This window comes from Aquila chrysaetos, chromosome 7 (genome assembly GCF_900496995.4).
Source record: "Aquila chrysaetos chrysaetos chromosome 7, bAquChr1.4, whole genome shotgun sequence".
In the NCBI taxonomy this organism is placed as follows: Eukaryota; Metazoa; Chordata; class Aves; order Accipitriformes; family Accipitridae; genus Aquila; species Aquila chrysaetos.
The window spans coordinates 1,694,672-1,714,351 of NC_044010.1; the positions used below are offsets into that span (position 1 = coordinate 1,694,672).

The window sequence follows — 19,680 nt, forward strand, 5'->3', positions numbered from 1 at the left end:
TTCATATGTGCTGCCTTGAATTTGTTTGGGACTAATATTTTGTACAATACCAAGGAAATTCCGGAAATTCCTAATATTCCTAATATCAGCATGCACTTGTCAATCAAACATTTATTTTTGAAACCACATCATTCATTTTATATGATTGTTCTATTAGCCTTTTAAAATACTGTTAAAGCATCAGCTATTTCCCAGTCCTCTTGAACTTCCTTGGCTCTCCAGGGTTTGTTAAAGTCAACATTAGTAGTTCAAAACACTGGTTGAGTACTTTTAATAGTCTAACATACAGTTTATTGGGTCCTGTGGGTTTAAAAATGTTTAGCAGTTGATGTTTAACATCCATTGGGGTTACTGTTGAAATATTTTATTCTGATTCCTAAACTGTGAGCACTTCAAAATTAGAGGAAATAAACTTTCGCTTTCATCCTCTTCACTGTAAGCCCAGTCTTGCAAACATTTTGTATGGGCAAATCCCTGCCTCTGAATGGAGACACAGCAAAGCAAATTTGGGACCAGATGAAAACACACTGTGGATAGGAGGGAGAAAGAGCTGAGCTGCTCCTGCTTCGTGTGTGGTATGACCTGTAGTGCAAGCATCAGGTGGTTTCCTCTGGCTTTCTCTCAGCTAAACCCACCCGGGTACATTTGAATCTGCATGAACCATACTGATTTATGCATTGTGGAACATCCTTCTGGTTCAGGGTTTGTGTTTATCCCAGGTCCTACTTGACACTGAATGACGTGGGCAAAGAGAGTCAGTGAGTAGGATTTGTTTTACATAATTGCAACTTGAGTTTTTATTTAAAATCTTAAAATATTTTTAAGAGCCCATTCCCTTACCATTCTTTTGTTGTTGCCCATAACATAGGTCTTCCTCCATAGCTGACACTTCTTACTCTTTTTTTTTTTTTTTTTTTTTTTTTTTTTTTTTCCCCCAAAACTTGGAGCAAAAGCTCTCTGCATCATTTATGCAAGCAGAAGGGGAAGGGTGTAAAATACATTCTTCCCACTCATAGCACAGAGTTGGAAATATTCTCAGCACCCACCAGTCTAAAAGAAGGTCTCTGTCCAGCCACGCTTCACTCCCTTAGCTTATTACGGGGGGGAGAGTGGAAGATAGACAGCCATACCCTCACTCTCGAGTCTTGCAGTAGGCTGTGATATCCCATTCCTTGGAGGTATTAAGAGGAAGAAAGATGACAGCATCTGTTCTTCAGATGTCATGACTTCCAATCCATGGCATATGAAGCCTTATCCAGGTCACCACATGTCCATACTCTTGTTACGAAGTAAGTTCTGTATCCATGACCTCTCCGTGCTATATAACATTAGTGCAGTCTTCCACTGTAAAGGACACTTCATTTCAACATCCTAGTACGTAGATTCACAGCTGTGATAAAAACTGAAATTGTGAAACTTGTTGAGAATTTTTTGTGGTGATAAATATTGAGTGTGGGCCTCTTAACTTTGCTTTCAGTGTTGTCATGCGGATCTCCTAGCTAGTGTGGTTTGAAGTGTCTTTTCTCCTTCTCAAATTGGCTGGAGGATAGGGAATCTTCCTTTTGATCTGTTGCCTTGAGTAGCCTAACCTGTTAGGTTCACAAATTTGATCCTCGCTCTTTTCTTGTTGCACAACACTAGATAGCTAAAAGAAGGATTCAGCAGTTTGTTTGACTATTGCAACATAGCAAGTACTGCTGCAAGACAGCTCAGAAAATGCTATTTTTTGTAGTCATAAAAATCACAGAAAGCATGAACATCAGATAGAGAGCATTCTGTTTTCACATTTCGGTCTATTGTTTCGGGCATTTCACAAACTAAGGCAGCTTCTTCCATCAGTTAATCTCTCAGTTGATGTGAACTAAGTCTTTTCTTTGGGAGCTTAAGTACACACGTCCGCTCCAGTGCATGTATACTCCTCGTGGTCCAGCTGGATGTCATTGCTTCGTGGTACCTATCGGAGTGCTCTGTAGCCCCAGGTGTCCAGCCCAGGATACAAATGTCACATCTGTCCCAACCCCAGCAATGCCCAGCTGTTCCTTGTTAATTACTGTAAATATTAATTGTCCTTTTTATACAGTCAGCAAGCCGTGGGTGGTTGAATGATAAAGTATTTTGAGAGGGTTACATTTATTTTCATTTTGGCGATGCTTCTTTTGTGACTCTTAAGATGTAACTTAATTATTGAAGTAGCTGACAACTTGATGTTCAGACTTCAAAAACTACCCCTTACACAAGGCAGTGATGTTCAAGTTCAGAAGATGTGTTCTGTGTTTGGAAGAGGGGCACACTGCACCTAGATGATGTTCTTCAGTCAAACCCTGAAAGCAAGCAGCTCATGGAGAAGTGTATAAATTTGGCCTTTGTTGGCTCTCCTGGTGCTGACAGTCATTTTGTCCCCCCTGGAAATGCTCCTGCAAGCATTTACTCCTCAACAGTTATGAAATTATAAAAAGATACAATTCTAAAGGGAATTTTGCAGAACATTTGGAAAAAACTGTTTTCCTCCAGGAAATAAATAATCCAAACCCTTTTAAGCCTTCTTGCTCTTCACAGTAAAAGTGGCTTTCCTTTAAAGGGGACTTCTCAACTTTTATGTACCATATGGTCAAAAAAATCCTATAATCATCAGCATGTCAGTTTTGTCACAGTCTAGGATAATTGAATCAACAGAGTTGATGCTACAGATCTTAGTATCTTCTTCAGTGGCAGAATTTTCCGCAGATCCAATCTTGCCTATACCAGTACTTGCAGAACCAATGAGGCTTGTACAGTTAACCACATCAGGCTCCCTAGCAGCAGAAGCCACAGTATCATGCCAGTCCTCGATGCCAGTTTGCATGATTGTTGGACAACCACTCTCGCAGCTGTCAGAGACTTATTAGTTTCTGCTCTGCCAGTTATTTCTGCGTTCTTCTCGCTGCATCCTGCCTTAAGCACAAACTTCAGATCTGCCGGTGGCATTAGCGAAGAAGTTAACCCAACAGGAATGCAGCCCAGCACTTTGCTTTCATCACCTTCAGAACACACAGGCTCAATAGAGGGCAGTGGAGAAATTTCACCATTCAAATGATGGCTCAGTCCACAGTGCAAGTAAGGAGCAGGACCCTACCGATGGTAACGCAGTCTTCTCCCTGTAGTCCACTCCACTGGCTTTTAGTGAGTGCATTCACCTTGGCCCTATGGGGACTGCCAGCTCTTCGCTGGCTGCATGGCTGAGGTGTAGATTCACATCACTATAACCATTCAGAAAAGTTGCTGCAAGCACTTGCAGCATCTCAGGTCGAGAACATATTCAGAAAACCATACAGAATACACACATATTCAGAAACACAACTCTTTCAGATTACTGTTTATATTATTGTCTTCCCCAGATGAGGCTCCTAATCCTACAAATTCTGCCTTTTCTAACTGTAATTTCAATCATTTTGGTTTTAGAAAAGTTTTTTATTGAAGGAAACTTTGGAAGGCTGTCAGGTGTTATTTCAGTACCTGGATGGAGGACTTCCATGCTACCAAATATTGTTGGGTTCAATACAGCTGCTTTAACAGTGCTGTATCACTTAAGCAGCAGCTTAAAAAAAAAAAAAAAAAAAAAAAAATTGAAATACCTACTCCAGTCACAGAAGAGCTTGAAGCTTTTTGTTTGTCCTTTTTGTTGAAAACAAAAGACAGTCTCCCTTTTTTATTTGGAGGGAAAAGCTATTTCACTGTCCACTTTAAAACCTGAATGACAAGTTGCAAGCTGATTAATCTATGTATTTATTGCTTGAATCTGCATTGTAGCGAACTGCATGGTTTGCACTGTGTAGATAGCAAGGAGACAGCTGTGTGCAGCAGACATGACCTCCACATCCACGATAACCGCTTTGGTTATATACGGGATCCTCTGCCTATGTGTTCTCAGTATATCTAGTTTTAGTGCAAAATACAGTTGTGGACATCTGAGGTGTAATTTGTTGTAGGTACCAGAAAAGTAACGGAGAGGGGTAGTAATTCACTTCTGTAATAGATCTTGTGGATGGCAAGGAGAGTAGTAAATGCCTTTTTAATGGCACTTTAATCCTTCAACTCTAATCAGCCTTGGAGTACTCTGACCAGTCACAGATCATGCACTTTGAAGGAAGCTGTGAACCTGTCAGATGGTTATGTGTGGAAGTACAAAGGAGATTTCTGGAAAGAAGACAGGAATAATGTCTTCATGGTAAAGAAGATAATTGTCTTCATTATTATAGGACTCAAACTGTAATGAGATTCTAGTTACAAGAAAAACTGTCTAATACTAAAGATAGTAAGTACTGCAGTAAACTGGTGGGGGTTGTGGAACTCTCTGAAGGAGGCTTAAGTAAATGTGTTGTTCCATATAGTTTGCAAACTTTGGAAAGTTAAGTCAGCTATTCTCCTTCCCGCTACCAGAAGAACACCATTTGTAAGTCACAGGCAACAACATATATTGGTACAAATGTGCAAAGACAAAGCAGCAGTTGCCTCACCTATAAAATAATACTGGTTTTTGTGAACAGCTGCTCTAACCCTCACCCATCCTTTGACCGTGTGCAATCAGAAAGCTGCTACGGACAAGCGGCTAGAAGGCGGCTGGAGCATTCCTGTCGCTTCTTATTAAAGACGAACTGAGAGTACAGGTGCTGCCTTTACATATGTTGCTGACCAAAAGTTTCCGACGTGGGTGTATTTTCCGAGTACGCACAAACTGTACAGCAGAACAAATAAGTACTTCTCAGAGTTAACAGGTAGACAAACATTGTTTGAGCCATAAAATATGTGTTGAATTCTCAGCTAAAAGTGCAATGTTATCTATGTCATGATTTTCACATGCTTGATCTCATTAGCATCGTTTAACAGTTAGGGTATTTTTTTGTGTGTTGAAATTATATTCTTATAGCTGTTTGTTCCTGTAGTGCTCAGAAGTGAATTTGAAAGAAGAAGAAAATTCTTTTTGTTTTGAAAACAGTACTTTCTTCTTTGAAGGAGAGTTAGTATGTAAAACTTGCATGTGAAACAGTATTTGAAAGTTCTCTTAATCTTCTTGTAGGCCATAGAAAAACATCTCATCCGAAAGTCCAATGGAGGACTGACCTTCATTGGGGAGTGGAAGAACGGGCACCTTGAAAGAAAGATGGGCCATTTGACCTGTTTTGCAGGGGGAATGTTTGCCCTTGGAGCAGATGGTTCCAGAGATGATAAAGCCGGACATTATTTGCAGCTTGGAGCTGAAATTGCACATACGTGTCATGAGTCATATGACAGGACAAGTAAGATACATTGCTAATCTAGTTATTTCAGTAGTTGAAATACAGAAATTGTCATAATTATTTTTAAGGTTTGGTATGGACCTGTGCCTGGTCTAACACGCACTGTTTTTATACCAGTATAATTTTTTTAACATCCATGTATTTACTAGTGATCTACATCACAGTGAGTAAATGTAAAACCAGACTTTATGTGGTTCCTTCCTGCATGTTTATCCCTATTTTTGGTTCAGTCAGCTAAGATAGGTTATATGGGTGTGGGGAGGAAGGAGTGTGTGTGAACTCTTGTCCTCTCGGATATATAGGGCAGTTTTTCTTTTCCTATATACTGTTCTTACAGTTATGTAGAGTGAACAATTTGTAAATACACCTTTTACCATTTTTAGTAATAGTACATTCTGGGTAAGTACAATTAAACTAGAGAGGATGAAGATTAGTATGCAAACTGTGAGATGGCCAAAGACCTGATTAGTGAGGAGGCAATATCAGACTTCACTGTTGGGCTGGAAGTTTCTCAAGTTCACTCTTTTGGACCAGGTTTATTTTAGATCTTTAATAGTGACCTTGATGCAAAAAGTTGAAGTGTGCTGATTATACTTCATAATAAAGTCATAAGACACAATTAAAACAGAAGAGTCTCAGAATAGTAAACAGGAAGATCTTAAGGACTGGACTGTCAGAAATAAGAAGTTCACTAGAAAAAAGGCAGGAACTCTTTCTCTAAACTGGGAGCTGAAAAATGCCAGTGCGGTCCTAGTCTGTATCAGGTGAAGAATTTTCAGCAGATACTAGGCAATATTAACACTGCCTTAGAAGACACATATAATTTGTCATCCGGAATACACTGTACAAATCTGAATTTCAAGCAGAACAAATGCAGAGAAGGACCAACAGAATGGAAGATAAAATATCTTACAGTGGGAAAATAAGGGGGGGTCAGCCTGCTCAGACTAGAAAAATAATGCCAAAGAAGGGAATAAATTTGTTGTCATCTCAAGTGGTAAACACTAAAAAGAAATAGAGTTATTTTAAGATATAAACAACACAGTTGTACCAAGAGCAAGATTTGTAAGCTCGCCGTGAATAAATGTAGGTTGGAAATTGGAAATGGTTTTGTGTAGCCATCAGAGAAATGAGCTTCTGAAATAACTTCCTAGCAGAAGTAATGGTAACTAAGACTCAGGCAGTTTTAAGATGAGAATTCATATATTTATTCACAGGATTACATAGCATCATTGTATAATTACCTGTCATTTTAAAGAATTCAATCACATAAGTGATACTTTTACCTGGGTAGCAACAGCATTAAAAAAAAGGGGAAGGAAAAAATATGAGGATGCTTAAGGAAAAAGGTAGGACATAGTAGCTATTGTTGCATTCTGAAAAACTGCATTTAAATGTTCAATTTGACACTTAAAAATAAGCAATGCTAAATTTACAGTTGTTGGTGCAGTCCTAATTTTATTCCTTCAGATGTTTATTCTGTACCCTAAATAAGTCAAAAGATGGGGGGGATAAAAGGTTTAGTTGCATATTTAATGACTGTATAAGAACACACACATGCAAGAAACAGACTGAAAGTTGTACAGACAGCTATAAATTGGCAATGCCCTAGTTTTCTTTTGTTCAGTCATGCAATCTCAGGAATGTGGATTTTTTTTGTGTTTGGGGTTTTTTTTTTTTTTGCCTGGACTGGTTTTTCAAAGAAAATAAAGAACTGTTACGTGCAAAATGTCAACTTCTTCATTATGCTTTAACAGCAGGATTTGAGACATAATTGTGCACTTTAATGACAGAACTAGCTGGTTGCAGAAAACAACTCTCTTTCAGAGAGTCTTCTGGTTCAGCTGATAGGTTTATGCTTCAGTCCGCAAAGGGGAGAGCCTGATCTCTTTCTCCTACAGACTTGGGAGAACTCTTTGGTGTGCCCAGAGGAGACAGCAAGGTGCTGAGGCCGCATGCTGAGGATAAAGAGCTCTTTTCTCCAGATAAAGGAAAGGACAGCTCTGGTTGGTTTGTCTTCCCAGGGTTACTCCCAATGAAGTGCAGTATATGCCTGGGTTTATAATATTTTAGTATAAAAATACTACTTTATGAAGCAACCTAAATTTCCATAAGGGCTGAGCATGAGGGAAAAAAACAATGCTGTTTCAAGGTCCAGTCTCAGCAAAACTGAAACAGAACTTCACAGTATAAAAGCACTTCTGGAAAAGAAGGGCATTATATTGCCAACAGCCAGCAACCTGTTGCACATATTGCAGGTATGAAAGCCTGTTTAAAAAAAAAAAAGAAGAGAATTTGATATTTCAGAAAGCTTCAGGCAAACTAAATTCTATATTTGCTACTGTCTACCATAATGTTGTTATATAAATATGGAATACCATCTCCTGAAATTCTGGTTTGAAATCATGCTTTCCATGTCTGGCATAAATAAACAAACATGGTGACATGACAGATGATTTAGGGTCCAGGACTTCTGGGTTTTCAGATAAATTCCATTAGAGTAACTTTGATCTGGACAGGTTTCACCAGTGTGATAATAAGTATAATGCTCTTGTCTTGCAGTGGCAGTCCATATACCTATTTAGCGTTGAGGTGATTTTCTTCCATGACATTTGTGGCTGGAGGTTCTTGATGTATTAGGATTTTTTAAGGCAATAATCGTATCTTCTCAGGTCACTTTCCCCTCTCATACATTACCCTATGTCTTCAGGCAAACTTGATCACCCTCTACAAGGCAGAGCATTTGTGGTGACTTCAGCCTGCTTTAACAAAACAAGACTTTACTTATTTTGTCAAGCTAATATAGCCCTTTCACTCGTTCTTGTCTGTTGCCCTCTCTTCTTTGTTTACTTGCCTTTGGGACTGAAGTTGTCACAACTGATGTGAGAAGTCACCCGTTGAATTATGATTGCCCAGACTCTCGTTGTTTCTAAGACCATCTCTCTGGTCCCTTGGATGCGTTTGCTTCTGTTGATGGCTTCTAAGACCCTTGAGGTCTTAGACAGGCCATTATAAATCCTTCTCTGCTTTCTGGTCTACCCCTTGATGTCAAGCATTCTGTCACCATCCAGTTTGTGCTCTTAGCAGTAGATCTTCACGGTATTTGGGAGCCGTTGCCCCAGCAGGCAGTTATACCCTCCTCTCCCAGCTGACAGGCGGAGCAGCAGATTGTATTGCAGGAATCCCACACAAGCCTAGCTGGGTTACAGTGCTCCCAAACATATTCTAACCCATTCCCCAACTCAAATAGTTCTTTTAGGTTCCCCAGACACATGATGAAAAGATGTGTGTTTTGCCATAAATTATTTGGGAAGGTTTGAGGACCACCCTGCAGATACAAAAGGATCCTGCTTTTTCACCTCTTTACTGGTGAAAAAATGTTCTCGGCTGCCCATCCTTTCTTTCCATTTTGGCAACAGCAAACACTTTGCCCTGTAACCAGCAAAAGTTGCCACATGGTCACAGATTTGTACAGCAATGTTGTAAACTGACTTATTTGCCTTAGCCTTGGCATCATTGGAATTACAGCTTTCCATTGACATTTTGGGTATTCCGTAGTCCCCTGGAATGTGTATCAGTGATCCCTTGCAGGGTTTTTGGATGCTCACAGTGCATCATTGGGGCTTGCTGAAGATTTTAGGACATTTCTTAACTTGATTGAAAGTGTGGCACAAGTTAAAGCACACCATCACCTTTTGGACAGATTGTTGCTGGCGTGACACCATGCCGTGTGTCCCAATATATAAATAAGACCAACCTCAGATCCGTGAAGCTACCTTAGAGAGGCCGCAGCCTATTGCACCTACGTGTCTTGCTGGGTCCTCTTCCTCAAATTTTATATGAGTTAGAGCCTAGAAAGTATTATTATAATTATGAATCCTTTCTTACTTTCAGGAAATTTTTTGCTAGATTGACTGTAGTCTTAAATGAACACACAAAAAATTAAACAATGTTTTCAAAATTATTTCTAAAATTAGATACATAATATTTATCTAGAAGTCTGAGGATTTGCCCTTATTTTCAGCAGTGGTAAATACAGCTCTCATTGAAGTCAACCTGAAATCAGTTAAAATCTCTTTTAAAATGGTACTGGTTTAGCTTTGCAATTTTGCACTATGGTGTGAAATTGTTTCTCATCTGCCCTCCCTGCCTAGACTATAGCCTATCAGCCCTATTAATACTAAAATACCTGTATTAAAGTATGACCACTATAGCATTGTAAAATGGCCTTAGATGGTTCTTTGCTTAGAAGAACGCTCCCCTGAAAGGTATTATGTTCTAGTATCTTCTTTACTTCAGTCAACTCTTAGTAGAAGTGCTGCAATTAATTTTATATCCTTGGTTTCAGATAAAAATTCAATGAGATTGTCACAATATGCAGGGGTCACCCATCCTTGGGTGGTATAATTTCTTGGAGTGCCCAACAACGTTAGAAGTAGATATGAGTAAATAATTAAAGATTTAATGCACCAGCAGGCTACAAAGCCAGAGAAGGTGTCACAGTTTCTGTAGGTGACGCATCACCAGAACTGCCTGAAGCCCAGCTTCTTTCCTGGGTAAGAGTAATACAGCTGACGTGGTTTACCTGATTTCCAGAAGACGTTTTCAGAAGTTCTCTACTAAGGCTTTTTAAGGATATTAGGCAGCCACTGCCTAAGCAGTAAGTACCTGCATGGAGAATAAAAATGGTTGTAGTGTAACAGGTAGGGTAGAGGTAAATAGTCAGCTCTTGCGATGGACGAACAGTGGTTAACCACTGGTACTCTGATATATTTTATATATATTTATACAGATATGTGTATAAATACATGGTATCTTTATACCTATTTGTGTACAGATGTCTAGAAATGTATAGTATATTCACATTTATTATTTTAATATGTGTATATATAAATTTAAAAATACATACATACACATATATAAATGATCAGGAAAAGGGCAGGAATAATAAGGTAAATGTGCTGGTAATAACTAAAAAAAAATCTATTTAAGATAGCAAGGATGAAAGAAAGCTGAAAAATTACACAAGGACCTTATGAGGTTGAGTAATTGGGTAATAAATTACTAAATTAAATTCAGTGTAGTTAAATGTAAAGTGAGGCACCTATGAAAAAATTATTCCTAACCTCCCATATAAAATGATGAGCTCTTAACTGACCATTACAACTCAGGAAATTGCTCTTGAGATTATGAAAATGTCAGCTCAGTAGCAGTCAGGAAAAACAAAGTGAGAAAGAGCAAAATAGAAAATGTCATTGTGTCACTGTATTAATCTTGTCCACACTTTTAGTGCTGTATTCAGGCTGGTCCTCTCATTTCACAAAGGATGTAGTAGAATTGGAAGAGTTGCAGAGAAAGTCTAGATGGAAAAATAAAGGTATGGAACAGTATCCATTCAAGGAGCAACTGAATTGGATAGTATTCTTTGGTGTGGAAAAGGGACATTTTAGGTAGGATACAACAGATTTGCAAAATCACCAGGAGACTGGAGAGAGTGGATAGGAATCAGATGTTCACTCTCTTCTCCGAGACAAAACCTAGAGACTATTGAATGAATCTAGTAGGAACCAAGCTGAAAATGGAAAAGAACAAAAAAAGTGGGTTTACACCCAAGAGGTATTAGAGATGTGGAACTCCTTAGCAGAAGTTGTTTTGGATGCTTAAGGCTTACAGAGGTTTAAGGGAACACCAGATAAGTACTTGGGAAATAAATCTATTAAGAATTACTAGCCACATAAAAAGTATGTCTAGTTTGGGAGAAGCCTCGAGCTCAAAAAAAGTGGTGACTTGTAGAGAAGCTGGAAAAAGGTATCTCATATACTTGGCCTGTTCTTCCTCTTCCCTATCCTTGTCCGATTTTGGCTGTTGTTAGAGACGTGATACTGGACCAGACAGAACTTCTGTCTGGTCCAGTATGGCCATTCTTATCTTCTTAATTTTGGATAGGTAGAACTCTGTATCTAATCTCATTGATTTTGCAGTAAAATTTGTAAATTTTTTTCACTGAAACTGGTAAAATGGCCCATTTTGAAAGAAGTATCATAAACATTTCTTGATGGAGTTTTCCTTACCGTGCACGCGGCTGAAGCAGAAAGTGGTGCTTTTTTCTGTTGGCATCCAGAGCCATACTCCCTTGAAACAAAAAGATTAAGGAACTTTTGGGGGAGATTTCCTGCTGGGCCATGCACTGGGAGGTGCTCATATTTTTTATTGTAGTATTCTAAGATTCCCCTTTCAGACTCATGAGACCATGGTTAATTTGAGCCTCTAGCCCATAGGAATTACATGATTATTTGCTTTAATAATTTTTAAACCTCAAGTGTGGCTTCAAAGTTCAGTGCCTTAAAAATTCTCTGCCAAAGCAAAGGGTGGGGTGCAGCTGTAGATAAGAGTGCATTATTATTTGAGGAATAATGTGTACCTGTATAATAAAAAAAAGAAGTCTGTAATTGCATCTTCATATTTTAGACAGTTTTTCTACAGGTACCACCTTATATGAATAATCTTCCAGTTGCTGGCATAGGGCCATTACAGCTTCCTTTAAGGGATGAAATATTGAATCTCTGAACTAAGATTTATTTTCAGGTGTGGCTAAGTTTTCATAGCCTAGTTGTAAACCCTTTAATTGAGAATCACATTATGAAGCATATTAGTTACGGTTGCCTGACAGCCCTTCCCTAAACCAAGAGAGTTTGGATGAAGATGCAGGTTGAGATGGTGGTACCTGGTTTTGTTCTAAGGTCTTTTCCCGCTGTTCCGGGTGGGATCAAAGGTCATCAAAAGCTCTGCTGAACCACCCCCACCCCCCCTTTTTTTTTTCTCTTTTGCTTGTAAGGAGCTGATGTTGGTCACTTTAATTTTATCCTATAATTGAATGTGTTAATGTGTTTATATTCTTAGCATTTCATTAGTTTTCAAGAGGATTACTGTACTCCTGTCAAGATAGGTAGTTTTCTCACAGGAATTGGATAAATTATTCATAAGAAAAATTACAGGCCGCAACAATAGAAAATATTTATGGGACTGCTTAAAGGCAAGCTAGTTTCTGCTTTTCTCACATGCTTGGGATATAGCAGTCTCCTATCCACCCTTCCTGCAAAGACTTGTAAAGAATAAATTTTTTCTTTCTTTTCTTTTTTACCTCTTTCCTCTGCAGCATTAAAGCTGGGTCCAGAAGCATTCAAATTTGATGGCGGTGTAGAGGCGGTGGCAGTGCGGCAGAATGAGAAGTATTACATCCTAAGACCAGAGGTGATTGAGACCTACTGGTATATGTGGAGATTCACCCACGATCCCAAGTACAGGCAGTGGGGCTGGGAAGCAACGCAGGTAACTGTATTAATTATCTGTCAGTAATTTAATTCTATGTATTTTCCTTTTGTAGCCACTTCAGTGTCGTGGTACTGAAACACTTCAAATGGTAATTGATTTTTCACAAATTCCTGTAAACCAGGGTACATATGGGGGTGCATGCAGTTATTCCTGTTTTGCAACTGCTGAATCAGATGCACAGATGAGAGATGTGTTCAGCTTTATACAGCTGATGAGTTTTAGGCATGGAAATAGAATCCACTGGTCATGACTCCTACTGTTATCAGTAGTCCACAGCCCCCGAGAGAGATAATCTATCTTGGGAAATGAAAGTGTATTATAAATAACTTTGTTAAGCAGGTGTTCGCACTCAGTTTAGAATAAAAGACAAAGCTATTCTTACAGTTTCTTCTTGGTCGGCTATTAAAACACGAGTGGTAGGACAACTGTTCTCAGATGGTTTGTAGACTAGATAGCGTGTACTTACCTATATGTGGGTTGGTATCATGGCTTTTTCTTTTCTTAGTTGTCTGATTGGAAGGAAAAGTTTGCCAGTCAGTTTAGATTTACTCAACTATAACAAAAAATTACAGCATTGCAAGAAGAAGATCATAAAATAAAGTCAGTAAGTAATGGCACATAAGGCAGAACTTAAAAATTGTTGCTAAGGTATTTTAGAGATTGTTGAGGTTTTTTGTATAGCTGCTTTCCTGAGTTTAAATCTAGTTGTTGAATGTTTTAATCAAATTCCCGAGTGTGAAAATGCTTCTGAGTCTTTCTCATTGGAAATGCTTGTACTGGTCTACAGAAGCCCAGGTTCATGTAAGACTCTTGACACAGATCTAAGGTCGTGGCCTCCTTCATTCATCCTTTGTACGTAGATGGATAACTCCTTTATCTGGTAGTCATAGATTATGGAATAACTATAGCTGTATTAATAACTAGGCTTCATTTTCACATGACAGTATAATATTCTAATTGTAAAAATTATTTCTAATCCCCAAAAGACTTAGTCCTTCAAATGCTTCCTAGGGCTGAACTTGGGAGCCTTTTTTGGTCTCATGTTTCTCACTGCTTCCACCTGCTGGTCTGTACTGGGCTCCTGCAAAACTAATTTGCTGGCCAAGCAGTTCTCTGGTCATCTTCAAGATCTGTGGATTACTACAGCTTCTCCACTTCCCCGCTACAGCTCCAGCAGTCTTTGGAAAACAGGTCAAAGCCAGTTTCAGAGATGAGAATAAACATTAAAGATAACAAGACACTAATGAAATATTTTCACTACAGCCAAAGGAGATGAGGGAGAGCAAAGGAAGAGGTGAACCAAGAGCCTGGAGAAACTTTATTCTGCAGGTGAAAACCAGTTTTGCTCCAGAGGCAAGAGACCCAGAAAAAGTACTTGGAGGAAGAGATCTGTTGAGAAACCTGTATTCATCAAGTGGAAGATAGTTAAGGCAGGTTCAGAATATTTAGCTGAGCTCATCCCTATCCTTCCCTCAGCACAGTTACAATCATGTGGAAGCGTCCAAGTATTTTAAGATTGTGTCTTAGTCTTGCTTAGGTTTTGCCTTGTAGACTGTTCCGTTATAACCAACATTATGTTATTCTGGAAAGAGGTTTCACATTTGTCACATTTGTATTCCAGAGTGCATTGCCGCTCTCTCCAAAACATCAAACATTGAGGCACATCATCCCTCCTGCCCAAACCATGCATGTTTCTAATGTGACAAAGAAACAGATTTAGTAACTTACTCCTTGCCAGAGTGTGTACTACAAATGTTTGCTGATCTAACACCAGCTCTGTCAGAAGCTATGGGTGGATGATCTAGGCTGAGATTGGGTCCTTTGTACTAGGTTAAAGAATTTACAAATGTAAATTTTTTCAGGCCAGGATCTGTCTCTTAAGCACACTGCAAAGCATGTCTTTGAATTGCATTTTGTTCAGTTTTCTCCATTTGTCTTCATATCTTGGTCCCCATTAATGCTTTCAAACCAAACCTTCCCTTCTTCCTCCCCTGCCTCCAATTTTCTCTGTGTGCAGAGTAGGATTTTATTTTCTCCCTCTGTCAGCCTTCATCGAAGTTGTGTAAATCAAGCAGCCCATGTGCTTAACTGCCTCTGTCCTTACGGAGTGCCTTTTTTGCTTGCTTCCTCAATAAAAAGTTTCTTTATCCAACATAGCTGTAAAATATTTTTGAACTCTGCGTGAATGGTTTTGCATACCTCTCCCTCCTACTTACAGATTTTCTTACCCCACCATCATACTAACACAGAAGTTTGGGAAGCTTTTTGTTCCTCAGGGTTTTCTGTTCCCTGCATATGGATAATAAGTTCTTGTGTTTACTTCTCACACCTACTCACTACTTTTCCTTCTTCCCTACCACACACAGCTCTGGTTTATTCCTCCATTTATAAATAGAGAAGAATCTGGTATGACACACAGAGCAGTTGACTTGCTGCTCTTGTACAACACTGTCTGTATTCACTTTTCTTTTGCCTTTCAACCACTGAAGCATACTTTGAAATCTGTATTACAGACTTCTCATCAGAAGTCTAGTAGTTCTTTTAAACTTTGGGGGAAACTGAGTTTTGTTTCTGAGTTCTAAATGGTCTTATTTTTCTGCATTGAACCTGCTGTAATGTGGTGTTTGATGACTGGGTTCTTGGTGGTCTCCCTTGTTTGTTTCTTTGGATGGATGAATACATCCCTATCCGAGTGGATTTGGGTTAGTTCACCGATATGTTAGAGGTCTGCTTCTGTCATTTTAAGAACTCTTCAGAGATGATCCAGGATACGTTGCAGAACCACCTGGCTTTTAAGTATACTGCATTACTTAAGTTTCTTTAGCACTCCCAGCCCAGATCTCGCTCTGCCTTTTATCAATGGGAATTTGCACAGAGGGCTGGACTATGTATGTGTGCAGATCTTTGTGCTGTACTTTATCTATTTCACCATTGGCACCTTCTTTTTGGCTTTATTATCTAGATTTTTGGACAAAACTTGGACATTTTAGTGTAGATGTTGTGCCTTGACCAAGGCCTGTTTTGTCACATCTCTTCAAATCCAGTGTCTGTGGCGGAAAAACCAGGAAGCTGAATCTTATATTCCCTCAGTGATCATAAATCCCTGTGACAGGGTCTCTCTCTCCTTCCTAATAAAAAAAGGCTAATTCTCCCTAATACTATACTTAGCACTAAAGACAACATCCATCTCAATTGTACTGGGCTAGCCAAATTGGATGATGGTATGCTGGGGGGCTGGCTGAAGTATTACAGAAATACACATGCAAGATATTCAGGGTAAATACAGAAAATGACTAAAATCCTTTTTAGGCTAATTATTTGAAAGCAATAAGAGTCACCACTTCACAATAGGTATGTAAAGCCAATTACTAATCTAAGCTGTGTGAATGAAGGGTTCAGCTATTTGTTGGGGACTTGTGTATCTGACTAAGTAGGATTGCACCATGGAGATTGCAGAATTCATTCAGAGTTTCTACTTACAGTGAAGATTGACAGTAAGATGGAGTTGGAAGACCTATAGCTCTCTACTTAATGAAGCAAAGTAGACAGAAAAGAGGTGGGCATAGGTTGGAGGTAAAAGAAACATGGGTTCACGGTTCATGGGTTGGAAGCTGTGAGTACCACAGCTGGTGGAGAAACTGGCACCGTTTTTATGAGCATGTTGTTGGCATAGTCTAGAAGAGTCACACATGCATCCACAAAAACACCCTCAGAGGAACTGAGGGAGCTGGAGTCCGATCTAGAGGCACCTCCAATTTTATTTCCAAAGAACTTAGATCAACTGTGATCTCCCCATATGTGACAGGCCCTGAAATTTCACTTTGCCTCATTTTTGAGCCAAGACGTGTATTTGGCAAGAGTACGCTATTGCATATTCTTCTGTTCTACTCTTGGTTTGAATAAAGGGAACTGGAAAATCCACTTCTGTTGGTAGTTTATTCCATTATTTAATTACTTGTACTGTTAAAAATATATGCTTTACTTCCTATTTGAATTTGTCTAGTTTCAGCTGTCAATCACTGGATTTTCCTATGACTTCCTATACCATAGTAAAATGTCTTTTATTCCCCCATGTTTTCCTTCCAAAGAGTTTTCATAGATTGTAATAAGCTTGCTACTGAGTCTACTTAAGATGCTAAACAAATTGTATTGTCTCTTGCTGTGAAGCATTTTCTCCAAATGTCTGCCTCCACATCCGTTCATCATCCTTTTCTAAAAATGAGTTCTAGAATTGCATATTCCGGTTTTGACTTTACCCACAGCCCTGTGCAAAAGTAAAATTATATCCCTGTTACTGTTTACTGTCCCTGCGCGTGCACCTGCCACAATATCCTAGCAGGAACTCGTACTGAATTGTCTCATGTGGCCACTGAATTCCTTGAAGCATCTCTACTTTCTGGTTCTGCAGTTACACAGCCTTTATATCTAGATTTAGGATTATGTGCCTGGTTATATGAAACTCATTTTGTTTGGGCCCCAGTAACCGCCAGGTTACACTGCTGTTACCTAGGTCGTTTTTGCCAGCAGCAGCGTTGCAGTGATTGATAAAACTTCAGACTGCTCCTTGTGGATCTCTGTGAGAAGCAGCTGTATTTGGTGATGATTTTACATTGCTGGTTCATTCTTAGGGCACTGTCAGTCAGTTTTAAATTAGATAGTGACACTGATATGGTATAGTGCTGCTTTGTCTTATTGTAACATCTTATGGTACCATATCAATTGCTTTAGAAACTTTTAAGTTTATTACAGCTCAGCAGTTACCTTTATTTGTCAATTTGTAGACCTCAAAGAATGAAATCAAGCTTTCGAGCAAGATGGTTTTCTATAAAACCATGCTGATTGGTGTCAATTATCCTCTTATTCGTGGTATTTTTTACATGTGTTTCTGTAGTTGTTTGGAACTAACATCAGGTATGCCATCCTAAAAGCATTCAACCTGCCAATGCCTCATAGTAGTAGCATTACCTTGATACCCTTCCAGTCATCTAGGACTTCCCTGTATTCTAGGGTGCAATAAATTTAGCTTCGTTTTATCAAGGAGACTGGTCTTCAGCTCTTGAGTGAAAGAGTATCCAGGTGGCAAATCAGATACCTCTACACCAAGTACTCCGAGGTCTGTGTGAAAGCAGAACACTGCAAATTTCAAGTGCCTTCTAACCAGCTTGTCTACAGCACCAAACTTTTCAGCCAGTGTCTTGAAGTTCTGTACACCTCTGAGTCAAGGACAATTTGTTTGTCTATATTTGGATGAACAGCTGTATAGCAGTCTTTCAGAGGAATTTTTCCTCTACAGCTCATTATTACCTGCAGAGTCCAGATCTCTGACCAGCTAGGATAAATCCTCTGCCTATCCTGAACCCCAGTCTAGCCAGAGTCTGCCTCTCCAAGGAGAAATTCCTGAAGGTACAAGACTACTTGGTAATTGTAAGGGGCGGGGGGGGGGGTGTGGAAATCAATATACATCACATGTTTTCTTTCTTCAGGCTTCTAGGCCTGCTAGCTTCACCAGTGTTGCACTTAGTTATCCAAGCATGAGACCTCTGCAGCACACAGCAGGATCTCAGTGCTATCTATTGTCTGCAGTCTCCAGAATAAAGGAATTGAAGGAGACAGTGTCCTAACAGTGGTACCGTTCCTTCCTTCTCCTCATTTTGCCACAATCCCTGGCAAGTTTCTCCTGTCCAAGCTGTGGCGCGCAGTGTCAGGGTTACTGAATCGTTGACCAGAGGAACACCTGCAAGGTCAGGCTCTGCATGCTAGAAACTCTGGCAGGATTGTAACCACTGGAGCTTTCCTCTGCATTTTGCCACACTCCAAAGCAGAGGCAAGGTCGTGTTCTGCACTGCTATAAAAAAGGGGATAGTGGCAAGAGGAGGCACTTCATATCCTGCCTAGAAAGCAACAGTGCTTTGGCTCTTGTTTATTTGCACCACACCTGCCTAGCGGCTGTAGGACTTGTGGGGAGGAACGTGCAAATGGTTCCATAAACAGTGTATGTATTATTTCTTCAGAAGTCGGCCAAACAATTAATTTTTTTCTTTTTTCTTTTTTTTTTTTTTTTTTTTTTTTTTTTTTGTTTGGCTGCCATGTGATAACTAGCATCACTGGTGATGTGCAACAGCATGCAGACAGAGATTGTCGCGTGTGTGATGCTGTTGGGCTAGACGTGACACGTACACCTTTCTCTCCAGACTCTAGAGGAAACCTGGGCAATCCTAATCCCAGCACGTGAATAGTCTCAGTGTAGCCCTAGCCTGCACCAGTAACCAGATCTGAAGAGAATTCATCCGGACACTTTCTCCTTTTAGGCTCAAGTCCCAACAAAAGCGGGAGCATTTCCATCCGAACTTGGAGAAAGCTCCACTTGAGATAAGGAATTACAGTGAGAATTAGATTTTGCCAAGAAAGGCAGTACCTTTCTTGGCATAAGCTCAGGCTCTAGAGCCACAGCCGTCCAGTAACATCCTTTTGCCAGTCTCTCCTCTGGGTTCTTTAAAAATCTTGGTCTTCAGAAATTTGAAAGAACTCTGTACAGTCTGGATTATTCTTTGGTCCATGAACAACCTCACATTTCCACAGGGTAAGAGTGTATAGCAGGAGGAGGTTAGCTGTAGTACCTGATGTGCTGTGATTTACTGTCCTAGGTGCCTTGCTTATTTGCCTTTCCACTTTTCCTCCTGATTTCAGTGATGGCATCTGCCAGCATTCTTCATGCATGTGTCCAGTGGAAAATTCTCCTTTGTCTCCCAGTATTTTTAGTATGCAAAGGCTATAGTAAGGACCTTGAAGAGTTCATTTTGATTGATTGAATTTGTTTTCTCTGCATAAAAAGGGACATCATTCAAAATCTATTTGCTCCCCTGCCTTGACTTCACTCAGCTTCTGTTGAGTATAACTAGCAAAAATCAGAATTAACAAAAATCTGGGCCTAAAGCACCATGCGGAGAGCAACTTCTTACAGGCTGACGGCCTGAATCATAGATTACTGAACTACAGGTAGCTACGTTCGGTAGTTGGTAATGACAGACATCCCGAGCCAAACATTTTCCTTCATCACTGTGCCTTTTCTGTCCCT

General features: G+C 39.6%; 1 protein-coding gene across 2 annotated transcripts in view; it reads left to right on the plus strand.

Annotated features, from left to right (window-relative positions):
• MAN1A2 (mannosidase alpha class 1A member 2) overlaps positions 1–19,680 on the plus strand; it is a 145,747-nt gene that overhangs the window by 118,620 nt on the left and 7,447 nt on the right. For both annotated transcript variants that reach the window (XM_030020214.2, XM_030020215.2), the window contains exons 10-11: positions 5,054–5,273; positions 12,430–12,602. In XM_030020214.2, coding sequence (XP_029876074.1) covers positions 5,054–5,273; positions 12,430–12,602 — 393 coding nt within the window. The remainder of the gene's footprint in view (positions 1–5,053; positions 5,274–12,429; positions 12,603–19,680) is intronic.